Source organism: Hordeum vulgare, chromosome 7H (genome assembly GCF_904849725.1).
Source record: "Hordeum vulgare subsp. vulgare chromosome 7H, MorexV3_pseudomolecules_assembly, whole genome shotgun sequence".
In the NCBI taxonomy this organism is placed as follows: domain Eukaryota; kingdom Viridiplantae; phylum Streptophyta; class Magnoliopsida; order Poales; family Poaceae; genus Hordeum; species Hordeum vulgare.
Window position 1 is genome coordinate 27138403 of NC_058524.1, and position 21525 is coordinate 27159927.

At 43.5% G+C, this 21525-nt stretch overlaps 1 protein-coding gene across 1 annotated transcript; it reads right to left on the minus strand.

The window, feature by feature from the left end:
• Window positions 1-14547: 14547 nt before the first annotated feature.
• On the minus strand, window positions 14548-16130 carry LOC123410672 (aspartic proteinase CDR1-like). Its single transcript, XM_045103614.1, has one exon. It carries the CDS (start codon window positions 16061-16063, stop codon window positions 14618-14620), a length of 1446 nt encoding a protein of 481 aa, XP_044959549.1. The 5' UTR covers window positions 16064-16130; the 3' UTR covers window positions 14548-14617.
• Window positions 16131-21525: the final 5395 nt, after the last annotated feature.

Consider the following 21525-nt stretch of genomic DNA (forward strand, 5'->3'; position numbering starts at 1 on the left):
GTGCAAGCGTGTTTCGTTAATAAAAAACAAATTTGGATGACATTCCGGGGTAACATTAGGTGTTCATTTTTTTAATTTTTCATAGGACAAAATGCTTAGCCTTTTTGGCTCAGAAATTGCAGGTGGAATTTGGATGTGACTAACAACACATCAAATTTTTGTCTTGTTTTTTTATATTTCAAAAATTATTTTTGGGTCCAGGTGCACGTGCTCCCGGGAGCCAAATTGAATTTCCCCTTCGTCGGACCTTTCATCTTTACATGTTTTAGGAGGAAGTGTGGATGCCAATAGAGGGGGTATGGATGACCAATTTTTTGTACTATTTGTTTTTCCCAAATACTTATTAGTGCAACTGCATGATGATGAGTTGATAGATATACATCTCGCCCTCGTTGGTTACCCCAAGTGGAAGGTGAAGATGTAGTCAGCAGCAGATTTCCCTTACACGAGGACTGTAAGGTTTACCGAACCAGGAGGACTCCGAGGATCAACGAGTAGGTGTCCGCTGCTCTGGCGGTAGCAGAAGACGTGGACCTGCACACACAACAAATAACTTTGCTCCCAACGAGTACAGAGAGGTTGTCAATATCTCCGGCCTTGTAGTTTGCAAAGGAACAAAACCCAAGCGGGAATAGTAATAGTGATTGCAACTGAAAAGTAAATAAAAAGGTAAATGGTGAGGTGTAAGCAATGGTGGTAATATGGACCGGAGTCACATGATGTTCTCTAGTGATGTCTCTCTCCCAAAAGACGATAAACAACTATGCATGGGTAAACAAATTACAGCTGGGCAATTGACAGAATTATAAACGCACCGCAATGCTAATTATGCTACTAGAAAGTTAGAGGCTCAAAAGTAATGGGCAGCACGCCAAGATAAGTAGACCATTTATTCATCAACATCTACTTACTAATCATCCACCTTGAGATATCTATCCAGAACATCTCGCTGGTATTAAGTTGCGAGCCCCACCCAAAGTGTAAACTCAAAGCAACGGACAACTGCATTAACAAACTTTGCGTAAGGTAAACAATACTTGCAACCGTGGTCACAAGCACCGTTGTTTTCTTCCTGGTGGCAACAGCACATCCCCTAGTCTCATGTTTTTGTCACTCAAGCTAGACATCAGGGGGCATGAACCCACAATCATGCATAACGCTCCCTCTTGGAGTTATATTCTACTACCCGACCAAAGCAATAAAGAGCAACGGAGAACATGCATGAATCACTAAAGAACATAATAAAAGGATAATAAAATATATAACTCATCATAATCTGAACATAATCTCATAATCCCTTGGATCCCAGCAAACCAAGCATAGCAATAGCACAAAAATTACACAGATGCCTTGATCATGTAGGGCAGCTTACAAGGGCTAATCATTGAAGCACAAGATTGGAGAGAATACATCACATAGCTACTGGTCATGGACTCATGGTCCAATGAGGACTACTCACGGCACGTCCGAGAAGCGTCCATGGCGGTGGAGAAGCTCCCGGAGGTCAATCCTCCCTCCGGCAGGGTGCCGGGAAGAGGTCTTCTGACGCTCCCGGTCTCCGAAGCGCTGCGGTGGTGGAACGATGGAGAAATTCATGATTCTGAATATGATGGAAGGGTTTTCGATCGGAGGGGTAAATATAGGCCAAAGGAGGGCGTCAAAGAAGATGGGCCCCACCCGCGGCGGCCTGTGGGCGCGGCCAGGGGGCAGGGCGCGCAGGGAGGCCGCCTGGGCAGGCCCTGGCTCCCCTCTGGCCCACCTTTGGTGCTCCGGAAGCTTCCGTCACGCTGATTTTTATATATTTTTCTCGGGATTTTTGGGACTCTGTAAATTGGGGTAAAAGTCCCTGGAAAAAAAAGACATCAGCAAACAGAAACTAGCACTGGATGCACTGAGTTAGTAGGTTAGTCCAAATATGTGTAAAAAGGTATGAAAGTGTAGCAAAACATATAACAATGTCACCCAAAAGATCATGGAACAAGCAGAAATTATAGATACGTTTGGGACGTATCAACATCCCCAAGCTTAATTCCTGCTCGTCCTCAAGTAGGTAAATGATAACACAAATAATTTCTGTGGTGACATGCTAACACACATATAAGAACTTCAAAGTAAAGCAAGTGAGATATGCAATTCATGTCAAGACAATAACAAGCAAGAGTCTATATCTAGTATTGAAAATAGCAAAGTAAGAACATAAAGGTGCAAGAGCTCTCGTTGTCCGTGACTCAAATGTCTCCAAATGGTGTTTGCGTGCAAGAAATGGGAGATGGGTTTAGAGCATAAAAAATATTTTAATTGAGAACTCAACCTACTAAAACTTCACACTTGGTCTCCTTCGGAATCTTATTTTGACTCATCCCCAGACCACTAGTAAGGCACAAGTCGAAATAATCATTTCCCTTTCGACTTTGAGCACTCATGCAATGGATGAGCGCAATCAAGATATGTTGGCACTTAGGATGGCAAAGAGAATAATGATGGGGAAGGAAGACATAAGAAGTGTGAAAGGCTCACATCAATGAGGACAACCATAGGCGAGAGTAAGCCAAATGATAGATATGATGTGAGGACTAGGGATTGCCATGCAGGGGATGCACATATGAGCTAAGGTAAGCTCTCCAATGAAACTAGTGGGGGTGCATCCAACTTGCTTGCTCATGAAGACCTAGAGCTCATTTGAGGAGGCTCGTCATTGGAATATACAAGCCAAGTTCTATAGTGTAAGGGTCCCCACATAGTTATGCATGAATGGTAATCTCTATGGAGTACAAATATAACAATGGAGTACGAGTGTGGATCTTTCAAAAGGATTAGTAGTGTTGCCCACTTCTCTCTTTTATTTCTTTTTTTCTTCTTTTTTTTGTGGCCTCTTTGGCTCTTTCTATTTATCTCTCATTTGTCCTCTTTGGGATCTTTTAATTTGTCCTCTTTGGGATCTTTTAATTTGTCCTCTTTGGGATTTTTTCCTCACTTAAGGGCAACACTCTATGTTTTACAAGAATAAAAGAAGATCTTCACACTTTATAAGAAGTACTCAACATAAAGACACATGAAAACTATCATGATGTATGCAAATGTATGCCTGTGCCAGTGTAGCAGGATATGCAATGAAACTAGCGCGTCATGTAGCGATAATAAGGGCAAGGCCCAACTAGCATGCGGCTCCTCGGTCAAGGAAAAGCATGTATGTCATGAAGATCAAGTCATGAGATGGTGGATGTTGCATGGCAATGTATCTCGGAAAGGCTATGGAAATGCCTTAATAGGTAGGTATGGTGGCTGTTTTGAGGAAGGATATAATGAGGCTTATGATGACAGAGCGTATCATGCCAAGGGTTTGGATGCACCGGCGAAGTTTGCACCAACTCTCAAGATGAGAAAGGGCAATGCACGGTACCGAAGAGGCTAGCAAAATATGGATGGTGGAAGTGCCAACAATCGAATACTCACATTAGTCCGAAGAACTCATGCACTTATTATCGGTAACTCTCTATCTAGTTAGGAGATTCACAAAGAGACAAGTACCCCGAGGAGGAGTGTTTGGCGGTTTGGTTATCCTTGCGCATCCTCGACCCATGGTAACGTGAGGGTACTCTATATATTCCAACCCCTCCAGAGGTTAGCGATCAATCTAGTAGCTAGAGTTCTCAACTATTTTTTTTAGTTTTGAAAAACACAAGGATTTCCCAAAATACGACACCTATCACTAATAGGGTCAAGCTCTTGGCACCAATAGTCCAAACATTACTCAAATCAATACCTCAAAACTATTGGAAGTTACTATTATACTTAAATAGCAACCTCGGTTACCTACTCATGCAAGAACACAACTCAGTGCAACAAGCCAACTCTCTAAACAAGATAAGCATGATAACTCAAGAGAGTTCCGAAACCAACCTAAATAAAATCTCTTAAAAAGATAAAACATGAAAAATAAGAGCAAAGCATGACAACATCTATGAAAAGATAAAGAACACACAAAAAGATAAGCATGAAAACCTATGTTGTGTTCTAGGGTGGAGTGAAGCGTGTTTCTGTTCCAAACAAAGAAGGCTAGGTTTCAACTTGTTATGAACAGCAAGGAAAACTAAAACAAACTAAAAAGTAAAGAGCGGGACGCTCCTAGCATAGCACATAACATATGAAGTGATAAAAATATAGCATGGAGATGGACGAACTGATGATTGTTGATGGAGAAGGCGACGCACGGGGGCATCCCCAAGCTTAGATGCTTGAGTCTCCTTGAATATTTCTTGGGGGTGCATGGGGGAATCCCCAATCTTGAGCGCTTGACACTCCTAGATCTTCTTTCATCATCTTCCATCGCATACTTGAAAACTCCCTTCATACGAAACTCATCATAAGCTGATTAGAGTGGTTAGTGTCCATGATAAAATAATTTATTCTCTACTGGAAATAAAGATTTTCATGAAGAGCTACTGTTTCTCAAGATTTCCAAAAGGTTTTTGCAAAGGAAAAGCAAGCTTAAGATTTGCAAAATGATGAAAACGCAAAACGTGGCAGAATCTGTGAAAAACAGAACAACACGTAGTAAATAATTGTTTCATTTCGGGGCACTTCTGCAACTCAAATCAAAAAACTCAGAACAGACGCCACAAATACAATTATATAGATCATGCTGTCAAAAACATTCAGATCAAAAAGATGATCTGGTGATTTTTGGCGAATTTTTCCGTCAGGCAGACGGATTTTGTTTCTGAACAGCATGTCACAAGTTTTGAACTTTCTTGCAGTCGGAGGCTAAGCTTGAAAATAAAGATACAATGATGTTGCTACAGTAGTAACAAGTATCAAGACCACTAAAACTGAAAGTAAAACAAATTGGGTTGACTCCCAAAAAGCGCTTTCTTTTATGCCTTTGAGCTAGGCATGATGCAAAAAGATCAAGTATTATCAACTCCATAAGAATAACTTGCCCGAGTAACGAACTCATAAGATAACTTAATCTTCTTTCGAGGGAAGTGTTCCATTCCCTTTTTAACGGGAAGTTGGAATTTAATGGTCCCTTCTTTTATGTCAATGATAGCACCAACGGTGCGGAGAAAAGGACGTCCCAAAATAATTGGACATGAGGGATCACACTCAATGTCCATAATAAGAAAATCAACGGAACATAATTATCATTGACAACAATAAGCACATCATCAATTCTCCCTAAAGGTTTCTTTATGGAAGAATCAACAAGACGAACACCAAAAGAACATTGATCATAAGGTTTCAAATCAAGCATATCATACATTCTTTTGGGCATAACGGAGGCACTAGCTCCAACATCACATAAAGCAAAGCAAGAGATATTATTCAATTTGATTTTGACCATAGGATCCCAACCATCTTCTAGTTTTCTAGGAATAGAAGTCTCTAGCCTGATCTTCTCCTCCATAGCTTTGATAAGAGCATTGGTAATATGCTCGGTGAAGGCAATATTGAGTGTACTAGTGTGGGGGTCTTTAGCCATTCTTTGCAAAAAAAAGTGATAACTTCGGAAATACTACAATTATCAAAATCAAGATTACTACCATTAATTAAAGTGGTGGTAATGTCATCTAAGCTCATTTTTGTGGTAGTCTCTAAGTTCAAAGGACCTTCTTGTCCTAAAGTTGAGGTATTAGCATCACCATTAATAGGTCCATTGGGATTAGGGATGTGATGGGTGCTAATAGTTTTGAGATCCTCAACAACTTGTATAGTAGCAAGGGTAGTGTGTGTAGGAAGGCTCTTAATCCTATCTTCCTCTTCTTTTTCTCTAGCCCATCTATTTTTAATTTTGGCTAGCATTCTTATGTTCTCATTAATCTGGACTTGGATATCATTCATGGGTGTGGTTTTCCTTTCCTCAAGTGGTGAAGTTCTAATTTTAAGCATCTCTACATCATGAGCTATGTTGTCTACCTTCAAAAAGAGACTATATAATTTTTCTAATTTCTCTTCTACACTCTTGTTGAAGACTTTTTGAGAAGTGATAAAGTCTTTAAGCATGCTCTCTAGTTCAGAAGTGGAGTTTTTGGTGCTAGGATAAGTGTTCTTGTTCCCATAGTTGGATGGAAACGGTCTAGGATTGCTACCAAAATTACTCCCATAAGCATTATTATTAAAGTTGTTCCTAGAGATAAAATTAACACCAACTTGCTCTATTTCTTGAGCAACCAAAGAATTTAAAGGAACATCATGAGGGTCAATAGGAGCTTTCTTAGTAAGTAAAGAGATGATCATGTCAACTTTATCATTAAGGGAGGAGATCTCCTCAACAGAGTTTACCTTCCTACCTGTTAGAGCTCTCTCGGTGTGCCATTGAGAATAATTTGTCATCATCTCAGCCAATAGCTTCCTGGCAGCACCAAGTGTAGTTGACATAAAGGTTCCTCCTGCGGCCGAGTCTAACAGATTCCGGGAGGTAAAGTTAAATCCTGCATAGAAACTTTGGATAACCATCCAAGTAGTCAAACCATGTGTAGGGCAATTCTTAACGAGATATTTCATACATTCCCAAGCTTGGGGCAACGTGTTCATTATCCAGTTGCCTAAAATTCATAATGTTACTTCTTAACTGGATAATCTTAGCAGGCGGGTAAAACTTCCCAATAAAAGCATCTTTGCACTTATCCCAAGAATCTATGCTATTCCTAGGCAAATATTGAAGCCACACTTTAGCTCCTCCTCTCAAGGAGAAAGGAAAAAAAGCTTAAGTTTAACAATATCACCATCTACTTCTTTATACTTTTGCATATCACAAAGCTCAACAAAATTATTCAAGTGCAAAGCAACATCATCTCCAGCATCGGAGAATTGATCTTTCATAACAAGGTTCAGTAAAGTAGGTTTAATCTCATAGGAGGTCGCCTCAGTGGCGGGAGCAGCAATAGGAGTGCAGATAAAGTCATTGTTGTTGTGACTAGTGAAGTCACACAACTAGGTGTTCTCAGTTAAACCCATAGCACCAGCAACAAGCAAGAACAAAGCAACTATCTTTTGGTGGTTTTTGGGTATAAGACTCTAAAGCAAAGACTAGAAAGAAAACTAACAAGACTAAAAGCAAAGGTAAAAGATAGTGTGCAACTCCCCTATCTTGAAGACTGGAGGCCCCGGCAACGGAAATTTGCTTGATGACGAGTTGATGGATATACTTCTCGCCCCTCATTGGTTACCCCAAGTGAAAGGTGGAGATGTAGTCAGTAGCAGATTTCCCTTACATGGGGACTGTAAGGTTTATCGAACCAGGAGGACTCCGAGGATCAACAAGCAGGTGCCCGCTGCTCTAGCGCTAGCAGAAGACATGGACCTGCACACACAAAAAATAACTTTGCTCCCAACGGGTAGAAAGAGGTTGTCAATCTCTCCGGCCTTGTCGTTTGCCAAGGATCAAAACACAAGCGGGAATAGTAATAGTGACTGCAACTGAAAAGTAAATAAAAACGGTAAATGGTGGAGGTGTAAGCAATGGTGGTAATGTGGACCGGTGTCACATGATGCTCACTAGTGATGTCTCTCACCCAAAATACGATAGCCAACTATGCATGGGTAAACAAATTACAGCTGGGCAATTGACAGAGTTATAAACGCACCACAATGTTAATTATGCTACTAAAAAGTTAGAGGCTCAAGAGTAATGGGTAGTACGCCAAGACAAGTAGACTGTTTATTCGTCATCATCTACTTATTAATCATCCACCTTGAGATATCTATCCACAACATCTCGCTCGTATTAAGTTGCGAGCCCCACCCAAAGTGTAAACTCAAAGCAACGGACAACTGGATTAACGAACTTTGCGTAAGGTAAACAATACTTGCAACCGCGGTCACAAGCACCGTTATTTTCTCCCTTGTGGCAACAGCACATCCCCTAGTCTTATGTTTCTGTCACTCAAGCTAGACATCATGGGGCATGAACCCATAATCATGCATAACGCTCCCTCTTGGAGTTACAATCTACTACTCGGCCAAAGCAATAAAGAGCAACGGAGAACATGCATGAATCACTAAAGAACATAATATAAAAGGATAATCAAATATATAACTCATCACAATCTGAGCATAATCTCATAATCCATCGGATCCCAGCAAACCAAGCATAGCAATAGCACGAAAATTACATAGATGCCTTGATCATGTAGGGCAGCTCACAGGGGCTAATCATTGAAGCACAAGATTGGAGAGAAGACATCACATTGCTACTGATCATGGACTCATGGTCCAAGGAGGACTACTCACGTCACGTCCGGGAAGCGTCCATGACTGTGGAGAAGCTCCCGGAGGTCAATCCTCCCTCCGGCAGGGTGTCGGGAAGAGGTCTTCTCACGCTCCCGATCTCAGAAGCGATGCGCTGCGGAACAATGGAGAAATTTGCGATTTTGGATATGATGGAAGGGTTTGCGATTAGAGGGGTAAATATAGGCCAAAGGAGGGCGTCAGAGAAGGTGGGACCCATCCAGACGACCTGTGGGCGCGACCAGGGGGCAGGCCGCGTAGGGAGGCCGCCTGGGTAGGCCTTGGCTCCCGTATAGCCCACCTTTGGTGCTCCGGAAGCTTCAGTCATGCTGATTTTTATATATTTTTCTCGATATTTTTGGGACTCTGTAAATTGGGGTAAAAGTCCCTGCAAAAAAAAGACATCAGCACACAGAAACTAGCACTGGGTGCACTGAGTTAGTAGGTTAGTCCAAATATGTGTAAAAAGGTATGAAAGTTTAGCAAAACATATAACAATGTCATCCAAAATATCATGGAACAAGCAAAAATTATAGATACGTTTGGGACTTATCACTGCACTAATTAGGTTTTCTAAGCACATGCATCACACGACAAAACAACTTCTAAAAAACTCACTTAGCACGGGTTGTACCCGAGCAGACCAGTCATAAAGGGTAACTAGATCATTGATGACGCGCGTTGCTGCGCCTGTCTATTAATATGATAAATGATAGGAATTTTTGTAAATATTTATGGGCACATGAAATATATTATACTTGTACAAACATAACTTTATATTAGTCAATAATCAATGGAACTCTCATATATACTTCAACAAAAAAAGTAAGGTTCACATACACAAATTGCTTGGACTGACAACATACACATCAATGTATTCAGTCAATAAAACCAATCCAGGTTGCAAGACACATAATAAGCCACACAAAAAATAAACATGAGACATGAGACATGAATTGTCACTATAGATTGTATACATTGTGCATTAATGAAATGTTCATTCATCTCTCCACCCAAAGGGCCGCCATGTTCCACAACAAAGAAGAATTAGGCGGGCCTGGTGCAGGTACACATTTCTTGTGTGAAGTGCATCACACTCATGAAGAAGAATGCTAACAAGGATTTCAGTTAGTTAGGAAATCAAGTAACTGATATAATAAAAACCATAAATGGGATGCCCTTCGCTGGAATTTGGTAGAATAATAAAAATATCTTTACATAAGCATAAATGAACATTTCTGTTATGAGTGGAACACTTAACTTCTGCTTCATTTCACATACTCAAATATAATTATTTGTTGGGTTATTCTAGATTTCCAACCGCTGCAGTCGGGATGTTCCAAGGCCTCTAACCCAACCACCTATCAAGATTTTTCTAACATTTTATAAACCGAATCATGATGCTAAAACATAATAATGATTGTAGAAGGTAAATGGATCTGCACCTTAATTATATGAAATCAATGCAAAGAGTTGCCATGACATTAGCTACAAAATCAATAGAAATTTTAGTTGATTTAACGGATGCATAGCAATCAACGGCACTTGAAGATGCAACATCATCAAGCTTTCACTAAAACTGCAGAAAACACACACGTGAGAACTAAACTGAAGATTGCAGTATAAAGAGTATATTATGATATAACTTATACATGCATTCTCCTGAAATTACAATTACAGTAGGTTCATAAGGAGGGCCTGAAATTACAACTACAGTAGGTTCATAAGGGGGGCCTGAAATTACAACTACAATAGGTTCATAAGGGGGGAAATCATATCACCCACTATAAGAAAATAACATTACTACTATAGTAGATCACATTTTTATGATCAACACTTTCTTTCGATAGTTCTTCTGAAATTGGGGTTCACCATCTGTCATGTTTCCAGTAGGAGTTGTGTCAGTACTCTGAACACAAGCAGAAGGGTGCAACACGTTATGAAGTGCCAAAAGTTTAAAAAACTGCTAGGCCCTAATGGCACGTTTTCGCACTGGCTCGCTCTGTACGGACACCGTACGACAGGCACAACAAGAGCTCACTTGGCTGAAGAAATCAAGGGAAGGCCAGGAGAGCAACATGTACGTCTAGCCAACGTATAACAGCAAGATCAGAAAATGTAGGATAGTAGAAGGGGAACGAGGATCTCACCTACGTGAAGACACGGGAACGAGCTGAGAAGGTTGGAGATGGACGGCGACTGGGCGAAGATGGAGGAGTCGTTTCACCACGAGCCCTCAAGCGCATCGACTGAATCTGGATCACGCGCCTTCGGTCGACAAGTGTGAGCCTCACCTTGGCTCGATCCACCTTTCATCGGGGCTGGATCGACGTAGACCGGTCGCTTCTCTGGGCGTGTGTCGCTAGATCCCCTTGAGCGAAATTTGGATTTAATCTCAAAAGTGAATCCATGGAAAAATCGTGGTACATAAATGATACTGAAATCTCACCGTGTACGATGTTGGAACACCATGTTGGTAACTATGCCACCGGCCACCGGTCTCTCGGACAAGAAAATATTGAGGATGAACACATCCTTTTCATCGTGTCCATGTCACCCCCCTCTGAGCCGCCAGAAGGAGGTCATTGCAACTCATATCGTGGATCCAAAATAAAATGCCAAATTTAGGGTTGTGGATCCAGGAGGAGCTCACCATTACCGGCGCCCTGCTGGTACACAAGGGAGGTTGGATCCAACGATGGCGTGACACGAAGGAAAATTTTGGTTCGGTCCTTAGTGGTGTAGAGCCTCAACCGATCTGAGATTGGATCCCCTTTGTGTTGAAATCTTAAGGGTAAAGAAGAGGACAGTGGCTACGTGAAGATGAGGCGGCAGCCGGCCGGCCGGCCGAGAACGAAGGCAACGCAACTTGTATAGCGGAGTGAGAGACCAGAGGTCGCGGGTGGGAATTGAAGAATAGAGGGGTTGGGATGGAAGGGATGAACCCATCGCCTGGTATCGAATCAACGCCTCGACAGGATCCCCCTGAACGAACAATTTCATTTACGAACCAGCAATAGACCGCTTTGGACCCTGGATGGGCTGAGAAAATAGGCCCATTTCACCAGATAACACGGTTTCAGCCACCGGAGCAGCGGCCCATTAGGACAGTCGGGCCGACGATGAAAAAGTGTGTTGGAGGTGGCTGTATACATCACATCCGACGGCTAGAAACGGCCCGATCGTCAAAATGGACGGCCAAAAAACCAAAACACTCAGAGGGCTCGCTTTAGGTTCAGTTTTACTGTCCTAAATTAGCATCTTGTGTCATCATTACACTATAAAAAGGAAAACATCTAGTCTTCATCTACTCGAATGTTTTCTAAGTTGCACAAATCAGCTAAGAAAGGAAAAGGACGTGTATTTATTTGAGTTTTATAAAATTTGAAAAGCCATAACTTTTTGTTCGAGTATCAGAATTTAGATTTGTTTTCACTGTTGGTTTCTCGCGGTGAGTTCTTTAAAACTAGATCCCATATGGATATGTTTCAATGATTTTTTTTAGAGCAACTTCGAATGCTGAAGAGGCAACTTTAGTACTATAGGAAAACAACTTCTTATTAGTTTGCCTACTATGATTGCCTATCAACAGGAAGTCCTTATAAGTTGCCTGCCTTGACTATCATGTTCATCAAAATAACATAAGTTGTCTATCACACTATTAAGTATGCTAACACTATGTTTTAGAGTATATGCAACATCGGTTACACCTATAGGCAACTTCTCCTAGTATCGTAGCCAACTAATTAGCGATGACATGCACCTGGGCTTCATTGTTAGGCTACTAATTATCATTTTTAATTTCTCTCGATTTGTTGGGGCAGTTGCTTGGATTCATTTTGAACAATTTTTTTTGCTAGAACTGTCCAATTTTTTTGCTAGGAAAATTACTTCAATTCTTTTGCTAGAACACTTCTTCATTTTTTGTTTTCTTGGTAATTGAGTTGTTTTGGATTTTTGGTAGAATAGATAAGTTGTATGGGGGGAGGGTCACATAGTTGTCCACGAAGGCTATTCAAGTTGGCCGTACGTTTTTTCCCGCCTAAATTAGACAATCCGAGTAGTAATGCTAGGGGAGATTACTTGGTTTTGCTAGGACAATTTTACCATAGTTTTTTTTTAGTAATGTAGTTGCTTGGATTGGATAGGATAGTTGCTTGGTTTTGTTGGAAAGTTGCTCCATTTTGCTAGAACAATTTTGCATTGTGGTTTGGTAGAACTTGCTTGGTTTTCCTAGAAACAATTTTGCATTTTCTTGTGGTAATACAATTGCTTGGATTTGCTAGGGTAATTGCTTGAATTTTTTGCTATGAATAGTTTCTTTTGGATCTTGCTAGAACAGCTGTGTGGATTTGGGGGGGGGGATTGCTTAGAGTTTGCAAGAACAATTGCTATATGCAAATGTGTATAGTTGCATACACACAAGATGAGTAGAAGTTGCACAGAGTGATACATCGAGTTGCTAGGGGGAGATCACAAGTTCCATAGGGGGCATATCACACGGTTTGCCAACAAATCTATGCAAGTTGATCATATTTTTTCGCATGAAGTTGGGTGCAAAAATAGTACAAAAGTTGGATAACCCTATGTGTTTTTTGTCCCTGTTCAAGAATTCGTCCGGTTAACCAGTTAACTTGCCGATTAATCCCTACTCGTTTGGTCACCGAGTAGCCAATTAATTGATAAATCGGCCGATTAACTATAATTAAATGGCTGATTAACTTGCCGATTAGCCTATTAATCCCCTACTCACTAGCCAACCGAGCAGCTACCAGTTAACGATTTCCTCAACAATGTTTTTTGTCATGCCATTTTTTACTCTTTCTGTGATATGATGTTTCACTACTCTTTAAGGGGATGGATGGTTGTCTTGTGCTTTCCTTTTCTAGGGGATTATCCCGCAATACTACTGAGCGACGCATGGATGTTGACGAGCCAGGTCATGGGTGTTGAATAGTTGCATAAGTGGGGGCAGATGGAAAGTTCTATAGGGGTGTTGATCAGACAGTTGCCCATAAACACACACAAGTTGTTCATAATACTTGCACGAGTTGCTCACAAAATTTATTAAAATCTCCAGATATAATAATGAAAAAACACATGAGTTATTTGTTTAATGCACTGGAGTTGCACCAAAAACACCCCAAAAGTTGCTAACGGTTTTGTGTGATACTCGAGTGCATAACGATCTCAAAGTCATTGTCCTTGTTTTGTCTCCATTAACGCCATCAATAGTGAACTTAGACTTTTTCATATGTGGTTGCTTTTGTCTAGAAACAAAGTTAGACTGAGAGTACACATGAGTTGTCTTGTGATAAGCAACTTCACAATATTCTAGGTAACTAATTTGTAAAGTTAGACAACTGAGCAGCAATGATAGATAACGAATTACCAATAGCAGATAACTGGGCATCAATGGTTGTACGTGACTGGGCCTCAGTGATAGGCAACTGAACATCCACGGCAGGCAACTGAGGAAACACGATACGCAAATTGGGATAATGTTAGCAAAATACATTGATACACATGGTGCAATGAAGATGCTTATATGTAGCATAAAAGGTGCCTCATGCTTTGTGTGATTTTCTTATTTTTACACAAACCAACCTAATACATAGACCTGCTAGTCAAAAAAATGAAGTTGTTTTCCTATAGGAGTAAAGTTGCCTCCATCGTACCCAAAATTGTCTCAAAAAAAAGTTCGACGAAATCTATCAAACTCGTCATGAGAAACCCAGGTGTGAAAATGAAACTGAATTTTTGACGCATAAATAAAAAGTTACATTTTTTAAAACTTTTTGGATCCCAAATAAATGCACGTGTGGACAAGATTTCTTTTTTAATGGACCGTGTAGGACACGTAGGTTGGGTGCTCTTTTCATATTGTAAGTGCGCTTGATCCTACCAACGGGCGTTCCAACGCGAACCAATCTATGATTGAATGGTTAAAGGGACTGTGGTATCCTCAACCCAACAGGGTTCAAATCCTGGTGCTCTAATTTATTTCTGGATTTATTTCAGCAATTTCGGCGATGCACATTCAGTGAAAGGAGACGTTTCCTTCGATGACGAGGTGGCTACGAACTTCGTAAATTTCAAGATGTATGCCGTCTTAGTTTTTCAAAAATGCTTATATGGGTAGGATGTACGTGTGTGCTTTTATAAGGACCCGTGTATCCGCGTGCATATAAGCGTTTGGGTCGGTACTTTGTAAAAAAAAAAATGCTCCAGCGCCGCTAGCCACACGTCCTTTGTTTTTTGTTTCACAATGTTGACGCACGCGGGCACAAGCAAATAAATCTCCCCCCTTCGTAAAAATACGGACTGCTAGTATTGGTGATCATTTCATAAAATTTGAGTAATGGTGAACAGATTTATGGCTACACGCCTACACGGAGCCGGAGGGGGCTGGTGCCGGGGCGGGGGCGGGTGCGTGGGCGTGGGCATGGGCCGGTGCGTGTGCGTTGGCGGGGTAGGATCTCGCGCAGTCGGCTGCGGCGAAGGTGACGGTGCGCTTGTCGAGGTCGTAACCGACGTGCATGTTCTGCTGCGCGATGTTCCCGATGATGGACGTCCGCAAGCGCTCCGGCGCCGGCGCAATCGCCAAGCACAGGGTCCCCTCCTGCACCACCACGAACGTGTTCAGCGCCTTGAGCGTCACCGCCGCGCCGCCGCCCAGCCCCAGCTTCACGTCAGGGATCTTCGCCGCGATCTGCCCCTCCCGTAGCCCGCTCACGTTGTAGCACAGCGGCAGGCCGAGGTCCGCCCGCGGCGCGGCCTTCGGGAGCTTGATCCGCCCGGCCAGCTCCTTCACCAGTGGGTCTAGCAGCGCCTTGTCGAGGAACGTCAGCGTTGTGCCGGAGTCGACGATGGCGGGGGACGACCGGTGCGGCGCCTTGTAGGTCGCGTGGCCGACCTTGACGGACACGAGGTCGATGGTGTAGTAGGTCTTCACCCTGGACGGGACCAGCGGCGTCGTGGCCGCTCCCGGCTCCGTCACGGCGGCGCGGGCGCCGAAGTTGAGAGCGGAGGAGGCGTTGATGGAGTAGGGCACGAGGCAGTAGGAGAACCTCCGGCCGACCGAGGCGTGCGCGCCGAGCTGCGTGACGAGGGACAGGTTGCTGTTGCCGAGGCCGACGAGGCCGTCCCCGATGAAGGAGCCGACGAAGGTCGTGCCGCAGCCGAAGTTGACGTTGGGCACGCGCGTCGTCCGCTTGCCGCGGGCGTTGTCGGCGAAGGTGAAGGTCTCGGTGGAGAGGAGGCCGCTCGTCGCGGAGCCGTCGCCGTAGTAGTAGTAGTAGGTGCACTTGTCGCCGGCGGCGCAGGAGGAGTCCGGGAGCTCTCGGCACGCAACGGAGTCGCAGCCCACGAGGCGGTACGTCTTGGACTTGGAGGGGTCGAACACGACGCGCGGCGGCGGCGGCGGGGGAGTGGGCGTGTCGCCGGCGAACACCGGGCCAGGACCGTGGGCTCCCTTCTTGCTGCAGTTGAGCCAGACGAGGTCGCTGCCGGTGTCGGCGATGGCGAGCAGACGGGTGGGCGGCGTGCCCACGTTCACGGCCATCAGGTACTCGAACGGCGTGGAGGTGAGCTCGGACACGACGCCGTGGGCCGACGGTGCGTCGGCGCGGGCGTAGGAGCGCCCGAGCGCCTTCAGCACGCGGTCGTGCGCGGTGAGCGAGGGGTCGTGGAACGGCGACCCGACGGAGTCGCGGTGGATGAACTCCACGCTAAACCCATCGCCGCCGTACGCCGTGCAACCGCACAGCTGGGCCGTCAGGACGACGCCGACGAGCAGAAGGACACGAGATATCGCCGTCGTCGTCGCAGGCATTGTGACCTATCACTGTGGAGCTCAACTCCCAATGCAAGGATTGGCTGCTGCTGCTTCTGCTGCTAATTGCTATGCGTGGATACATATAATAGGGGATTTTGCCGAAGTTAATGGTGAGACGAATTGGCAAACCAGGATATGATATGAAGTGCTGATTATTGACGAATATTAATTACCAGCTTGCTGCAGTAATTATGTGCAATTAATTACCTTCTGCATCAAGCATGGAATTAAGGGTAGGTTCTACGTATTGGAAAGCTGGGGATGAGGGGGAGATCATCTTGTGCGTGAAACTGAAGATTCTGCTATTAATTCGTGATAAAAGATAACAAGTGATTACTTGCCAATCTTGCCAATGCTTGTGATCGGGCACTCGAGTGGCACTGATCGATTGATTGGCAAGTACGTCACCGGCCACCCGGCAAAAATTCTAGAATGGTAAATCTTTGTGAAATGGTAAGGATTAAACAGGTTAATTTCTCGGAAATCCAATTTGGCTCCTGGATGCACGTGTTTCTGTGCATGGAAATGATTTTTGAAATGTCAAAAAGTCCGAACAAAAATTATATATGTTCATAGTCCATCCAGATGCTATCTATAAATTTTTAGGTAAAAAGGTTAGGCACATTTTGGTCGGTGCAAAAGAAAATCAAACACCAAATGTTACACCTAAATTCACCCTTAATTTTTTTCTCGCACTGCTCCGTTTCCCATGAAAATTGTGAAGCATACTTGCGACAATAACATAAACATCTATAAAAAATATTACTATTTTTAAATATTTACTATTTTTTATTACTGTTTATGCAGGAGCATGTGCACCGAGAGCCAAAATGCCTCTTTATGTTTCTCCTATTTTAAGCTTTGAGTAAAATTTACACGTGGTCACTCTACTTGTCTCGCTGATTCACTTTGGTTCATGTACTCAAGAACTTAGTCAGTATGATCACTATATATCCATCTTGATGATTATACGGTCATCATCTAAACGTACAGCTTCGTATTTTCTCTATGTTGACCGGTCAACTCCCCACCCCCATTCGATGCAAAAAAAAAAATTAACTCCCCACCCCATCTGGGTCCACTTGTCAGTGAATAGAGAAAAGAATAAAGAGAAGGATAAATTCCTGGGAAAGTGGGGATTTGAACCAGAGACTGCACCGCCAGATTCACTCGCGCTAACCGGCTGCGCACGACATGCTTTTTTTCTTTTCTACTGAGCAATCTCTTTTATTTCAACTAGCAAAAGAGCTCGCGCGTTGCAACGGGAGAAAAACAATTAAATCTTCAATGATGCTGATCATGTTATGTCTTTAAATTTTAAGACATTTTTTGAAATGCATGAACTTTTTTGAATTAGCAAACATTTTTTTCAATTGCACTCAAAAAATAATACACAGTTTTTTTTTGAAAATCATGAACTTTTATTGTTTTCACCAAGATTTTTCTCAAAATTATGAACATTTTTCTGAATATGCAAATATTTTTACAAAAACTCCGAGCATTTTTTGAATTCACAAACATTTTATGTTTTCTTCAAACTTCTATTTCAAAATTCTCAGTTTTATAAATTGCAAAAAAAATTCAAAGTTCTAAATTATTTAAATTAAAAAATTGGAACGGAAAAATTAAAAAAAAAGAGACTAAAAACAGAGGCACAAACTGTTTTCAAGATTTTTACACGGACTTTTGTTTAAAATCATTGAATTATATATTTTATGGACATTTTCTCAAAATTTAAACATTTTTTTGTATATGCAAACATTTTTCAAAACTCCTGAGTTGTTTTTGAATTCTTAAAAAAATTATGTTTTTTTGAATATTTTCTTTCGAAATTATCAGTTTCTTAAAATTTAGAAAAATTATTTGAAGTTCTAAATTATTTAAAGTACAAAACAAAATGGAACTGAAAAGCAAAATAAAAGAACTAAACCAAAAAAAAACAGGGACCCACGCATGGGCCGGCCCAAACAGGTGTGCTGCATCTTTTTCTAACGCCCAGAGCGTAATATAGGAGGTGCCTACATGGGCCGGCCCAGTCCGGAGATTTTCCTGTTTGAAACGTTTTTTATGACTTATAGGTGGCATTGGTGGATAATTTTAGTCAACTTTAGGGGCAATTTAAATGACGTACGACAGAAGCAATATTTGCTTTATTAGTAGGTAAGATATACGAACACAACACACTTTTTTTAGGGGCACGCAGCGAACATTTAATTATCTTAAATGAATAGCAATGAACAGTATTAATCAAGAGAATAATTCGGGAATGTTTAACCTCTCGTACTCTCTGCTCTCACCTATTAAGTTTTTTTTTTCGACGGCGCCAACTCTCCCCTAGCATAGGCTAGGGTTTATATCCTTGCGGCGATTCCCCGCCGCAAGTCCACCTTACCATCGATCTTGCCGTCTCACGGATTGATCATCGCCGAACCCTTCCACCCAAAACTCCCCTCCCTTCGCCTCCGTGTCCTGGCCGGCGGGGTCTAGGGTTGCGCGTGGTGCAGGTTCTCGGCCGTTCGTCATGGCGTCGACGTCAGACGCTTTCTCGTCCACAAATCGTGGATCCCAAGGGAAAGATGATGACTTGGATGATTTCTTTGATAAGTTAGATCTGCAGGAGGAGGAATTCGAGGATGTTGTCGTCGAAGAGGAAGCCCCGGAGCTGCTAAACGAAATTCGTTGGATAGCCCTAGCTAGGGTTCAAACCACGAAGACCTTCAGCCAAGCTGCCTTTTACAAAGAGATGCGCGCAGCGTGGAACTGCTCCTAGGCTGTTCGGTTCAGGCCAATAGGCCCCAACCTTTTTGTGGTTCAGGTGTATTGCCTTGGTGATTGGGATCGTATCATGGACCAAGGGCCATGGCTGTTCCGTAACATGGCGGTCTTATTAACTCAGTATGATGGATTCACAAAAGCTGAAGTGGTGCCGATATTGTATATACCAATCTGGCTCCAGATCCATAAGTTGCCAGCTGGATATTGCAGGCACGAGCTAATCGTGAAGCTCCTGCGATCTGCTGGAGAAGTGCTAGAAACCAGGATTAATGGTAATTCTCGTGGGGATTACGTGAGGGTCACGGTGAGACATGATATCAGGAGGCCCCTTACTAGGTTTGTTAGCATTGTCAAAGGAAAGAACCAAGTGTGTATGCGGTGAGGTATGAGAAGCTTGCAAGATTTTGTAGTGTCTGTGGAATCATTGGGCATGAGCATAAGGAGTGCGGCAATGGGGTGTTTGCAGAGAAAGATCTGAAATTCGGTGACTATCTGTATGCAGAACCTCCGGGCCGTGTTCGTCAGGATTGGGAGGGGAACCGTAGTGGGAAAAAGTCAAATGCTGATCTATCAATTCCCAAACCAACAGCAAGGAAGGAAGGAGGACTGGGTGACGGGGACCTGAAGGACACGACGTCTAGTCCGCATAAACCATCCCAAACCATAGAATGGATCTCGACAAGACATCTCACAAGCGGCTAAACATGGAGGAAGGGGTAGTGTCTCCCCCGGTAGAGGGCTTATCTATCCCTGCTGGAGGACGGCTTCTGATCACGGATGGTAAAGAAACGGGGGAGGCAACGTCTCCGAGCAACAGCTCGGGTGGTAAACGAGCTAAGATAGCTGGTGAACAATCAACATCTGAAAATCTTTCGGCGGGCTCCCAGGCGGAGCGCCGCCAGTCCCAATGAGTCACCTATTTTGGAACTATTGGGGGTCGGGGAACCGTCGAACAGTTCGTGAAGTTGGGGCTCTTGTAAAAGCCCATTCCCCAAGCTTGGTCTTTCTTGCGGAAACAAGACAGCCAAGTGCGAAAGTTGAACGAATGAAGTGGAAGCTAGGGTTGAGAGGTTTTTGTGGTGTGGACTGTGATGGAAGGGGGGGTGGTCTTGCACTCTTTTGGGATGAATCCCTCCAAGTGACAATTCTTTACTCTTGCAAAAGATACATTGGTGCCAGTATAGTAGATCAAGGCTCTGGGAAAAGTTGGAGGTCCACCTTCGTATATGGGGAACCACGTGTTGAACGTCGCCAGTATATGTGGGAACATTTGATCAGATTAAAGGGGATCTCGGCCCTGCCGTGGGTAGTTTGTGGAGATTTTAACGAGGCTCTTTGGCAACATGAACACTTCTCCAGGACCACCAGAGGTGAGAACTAGATGGAAGCTTTTCGGGACACCTTGTTCGTCTGTGAGCTGATGGACCTGGGATTTTCGGGAGCACCTTTCACATACGATAATGGTCAGACTGGGCAGGGTAATGTCCGGGTGAGGCTAGACCGGGCGTGTGCAACGGAAGAATGGCGGGAGGAGTTTCCGTATGCGAGGGTGCAACATCTGGTTTCCCCACGCTCCGATCACTGCCCCATATTGCTTGCCCTGGATGTCACCGAGGATCGCAGGCGCAAAGGATCTCCGAAATACAAGATCATGTGGGAGCGAGATAAAACACTCCCGGACATAATCTCGCGGGCGTGGTCGCGATCACGTCCTGTGGGTTATTTGGGTAGTGTGGCCACGTCTCTGAAGACGGTCATGACAGATCTTCGGAAGTGGAGCAAGGAGAACTTTGGACAGGTGCAGAAGCAAATCGAGAGCTTGCGTACATAACTAGAAACTTTGCAGCTCAATAGCATGGATCGTACTCTGATCCGTCAGAAGATGGCAACCATGGACGAGCTATTATATCGGGAGGAGATGATGTGGCTGCAACGGAGCCGTATTGTCTGGCTGAAGGAGGGGGATCGGAACACAAACTTCTTCCATCGGCAAGCGGTGTGGCGAGCTAGGAAAAACAATATTCGGAGACTACAGAAGTTTGATGGGTCGTGGTGCAATTCCCCATCAGATATGGAACGTATGGCTGCATCTTATTTCAAAGAAGTATATACGAAGGACCCTACGATAGTGCCGGAGGCAGCTCTTGCGGTGATAGAACCTAAAGTATCGGATGCAATGAATGAGAGTTTGCTTGCACCCCTCTCTGACAAAGAAATATCCGATGCGCTATTCCAAATTGGCCCGTTGAAAGCACCAGGCCCGGATGGTTTTCCGTCCCATTTCTATCAGAAAAACTGGAGTTTCCTGAAGGAAGAAATCTTTGCAGCTGTTCGACCGTTCTTCATTACTAGTCATATGCCAGAGGGGGTTAATGATACGAGCATTGTTCTGATCCCAAAGATCCAACACCCGGCCTCGCTTAAAGACTTCCGCCCTATATCCTTATGTAATGTGATATATAAGATAGTGTCAAAATGCATGGTAAATCGGCTCAGACCGTTTCTTTCAGAGCTTATTTCTGAGAATCAGAGTGCTTTCATCCCAGGTCGATTAATCTCAGACAATTCCATTATTGCCTTTGAGTGCATCCACCATATCCAGACTTCTCCAGGGAACAAGGATCTTTGTGCTTTCAAGCTGGATTTATCAAAGGCCTATGATCGGGTTGATTGGGACTTTCTTG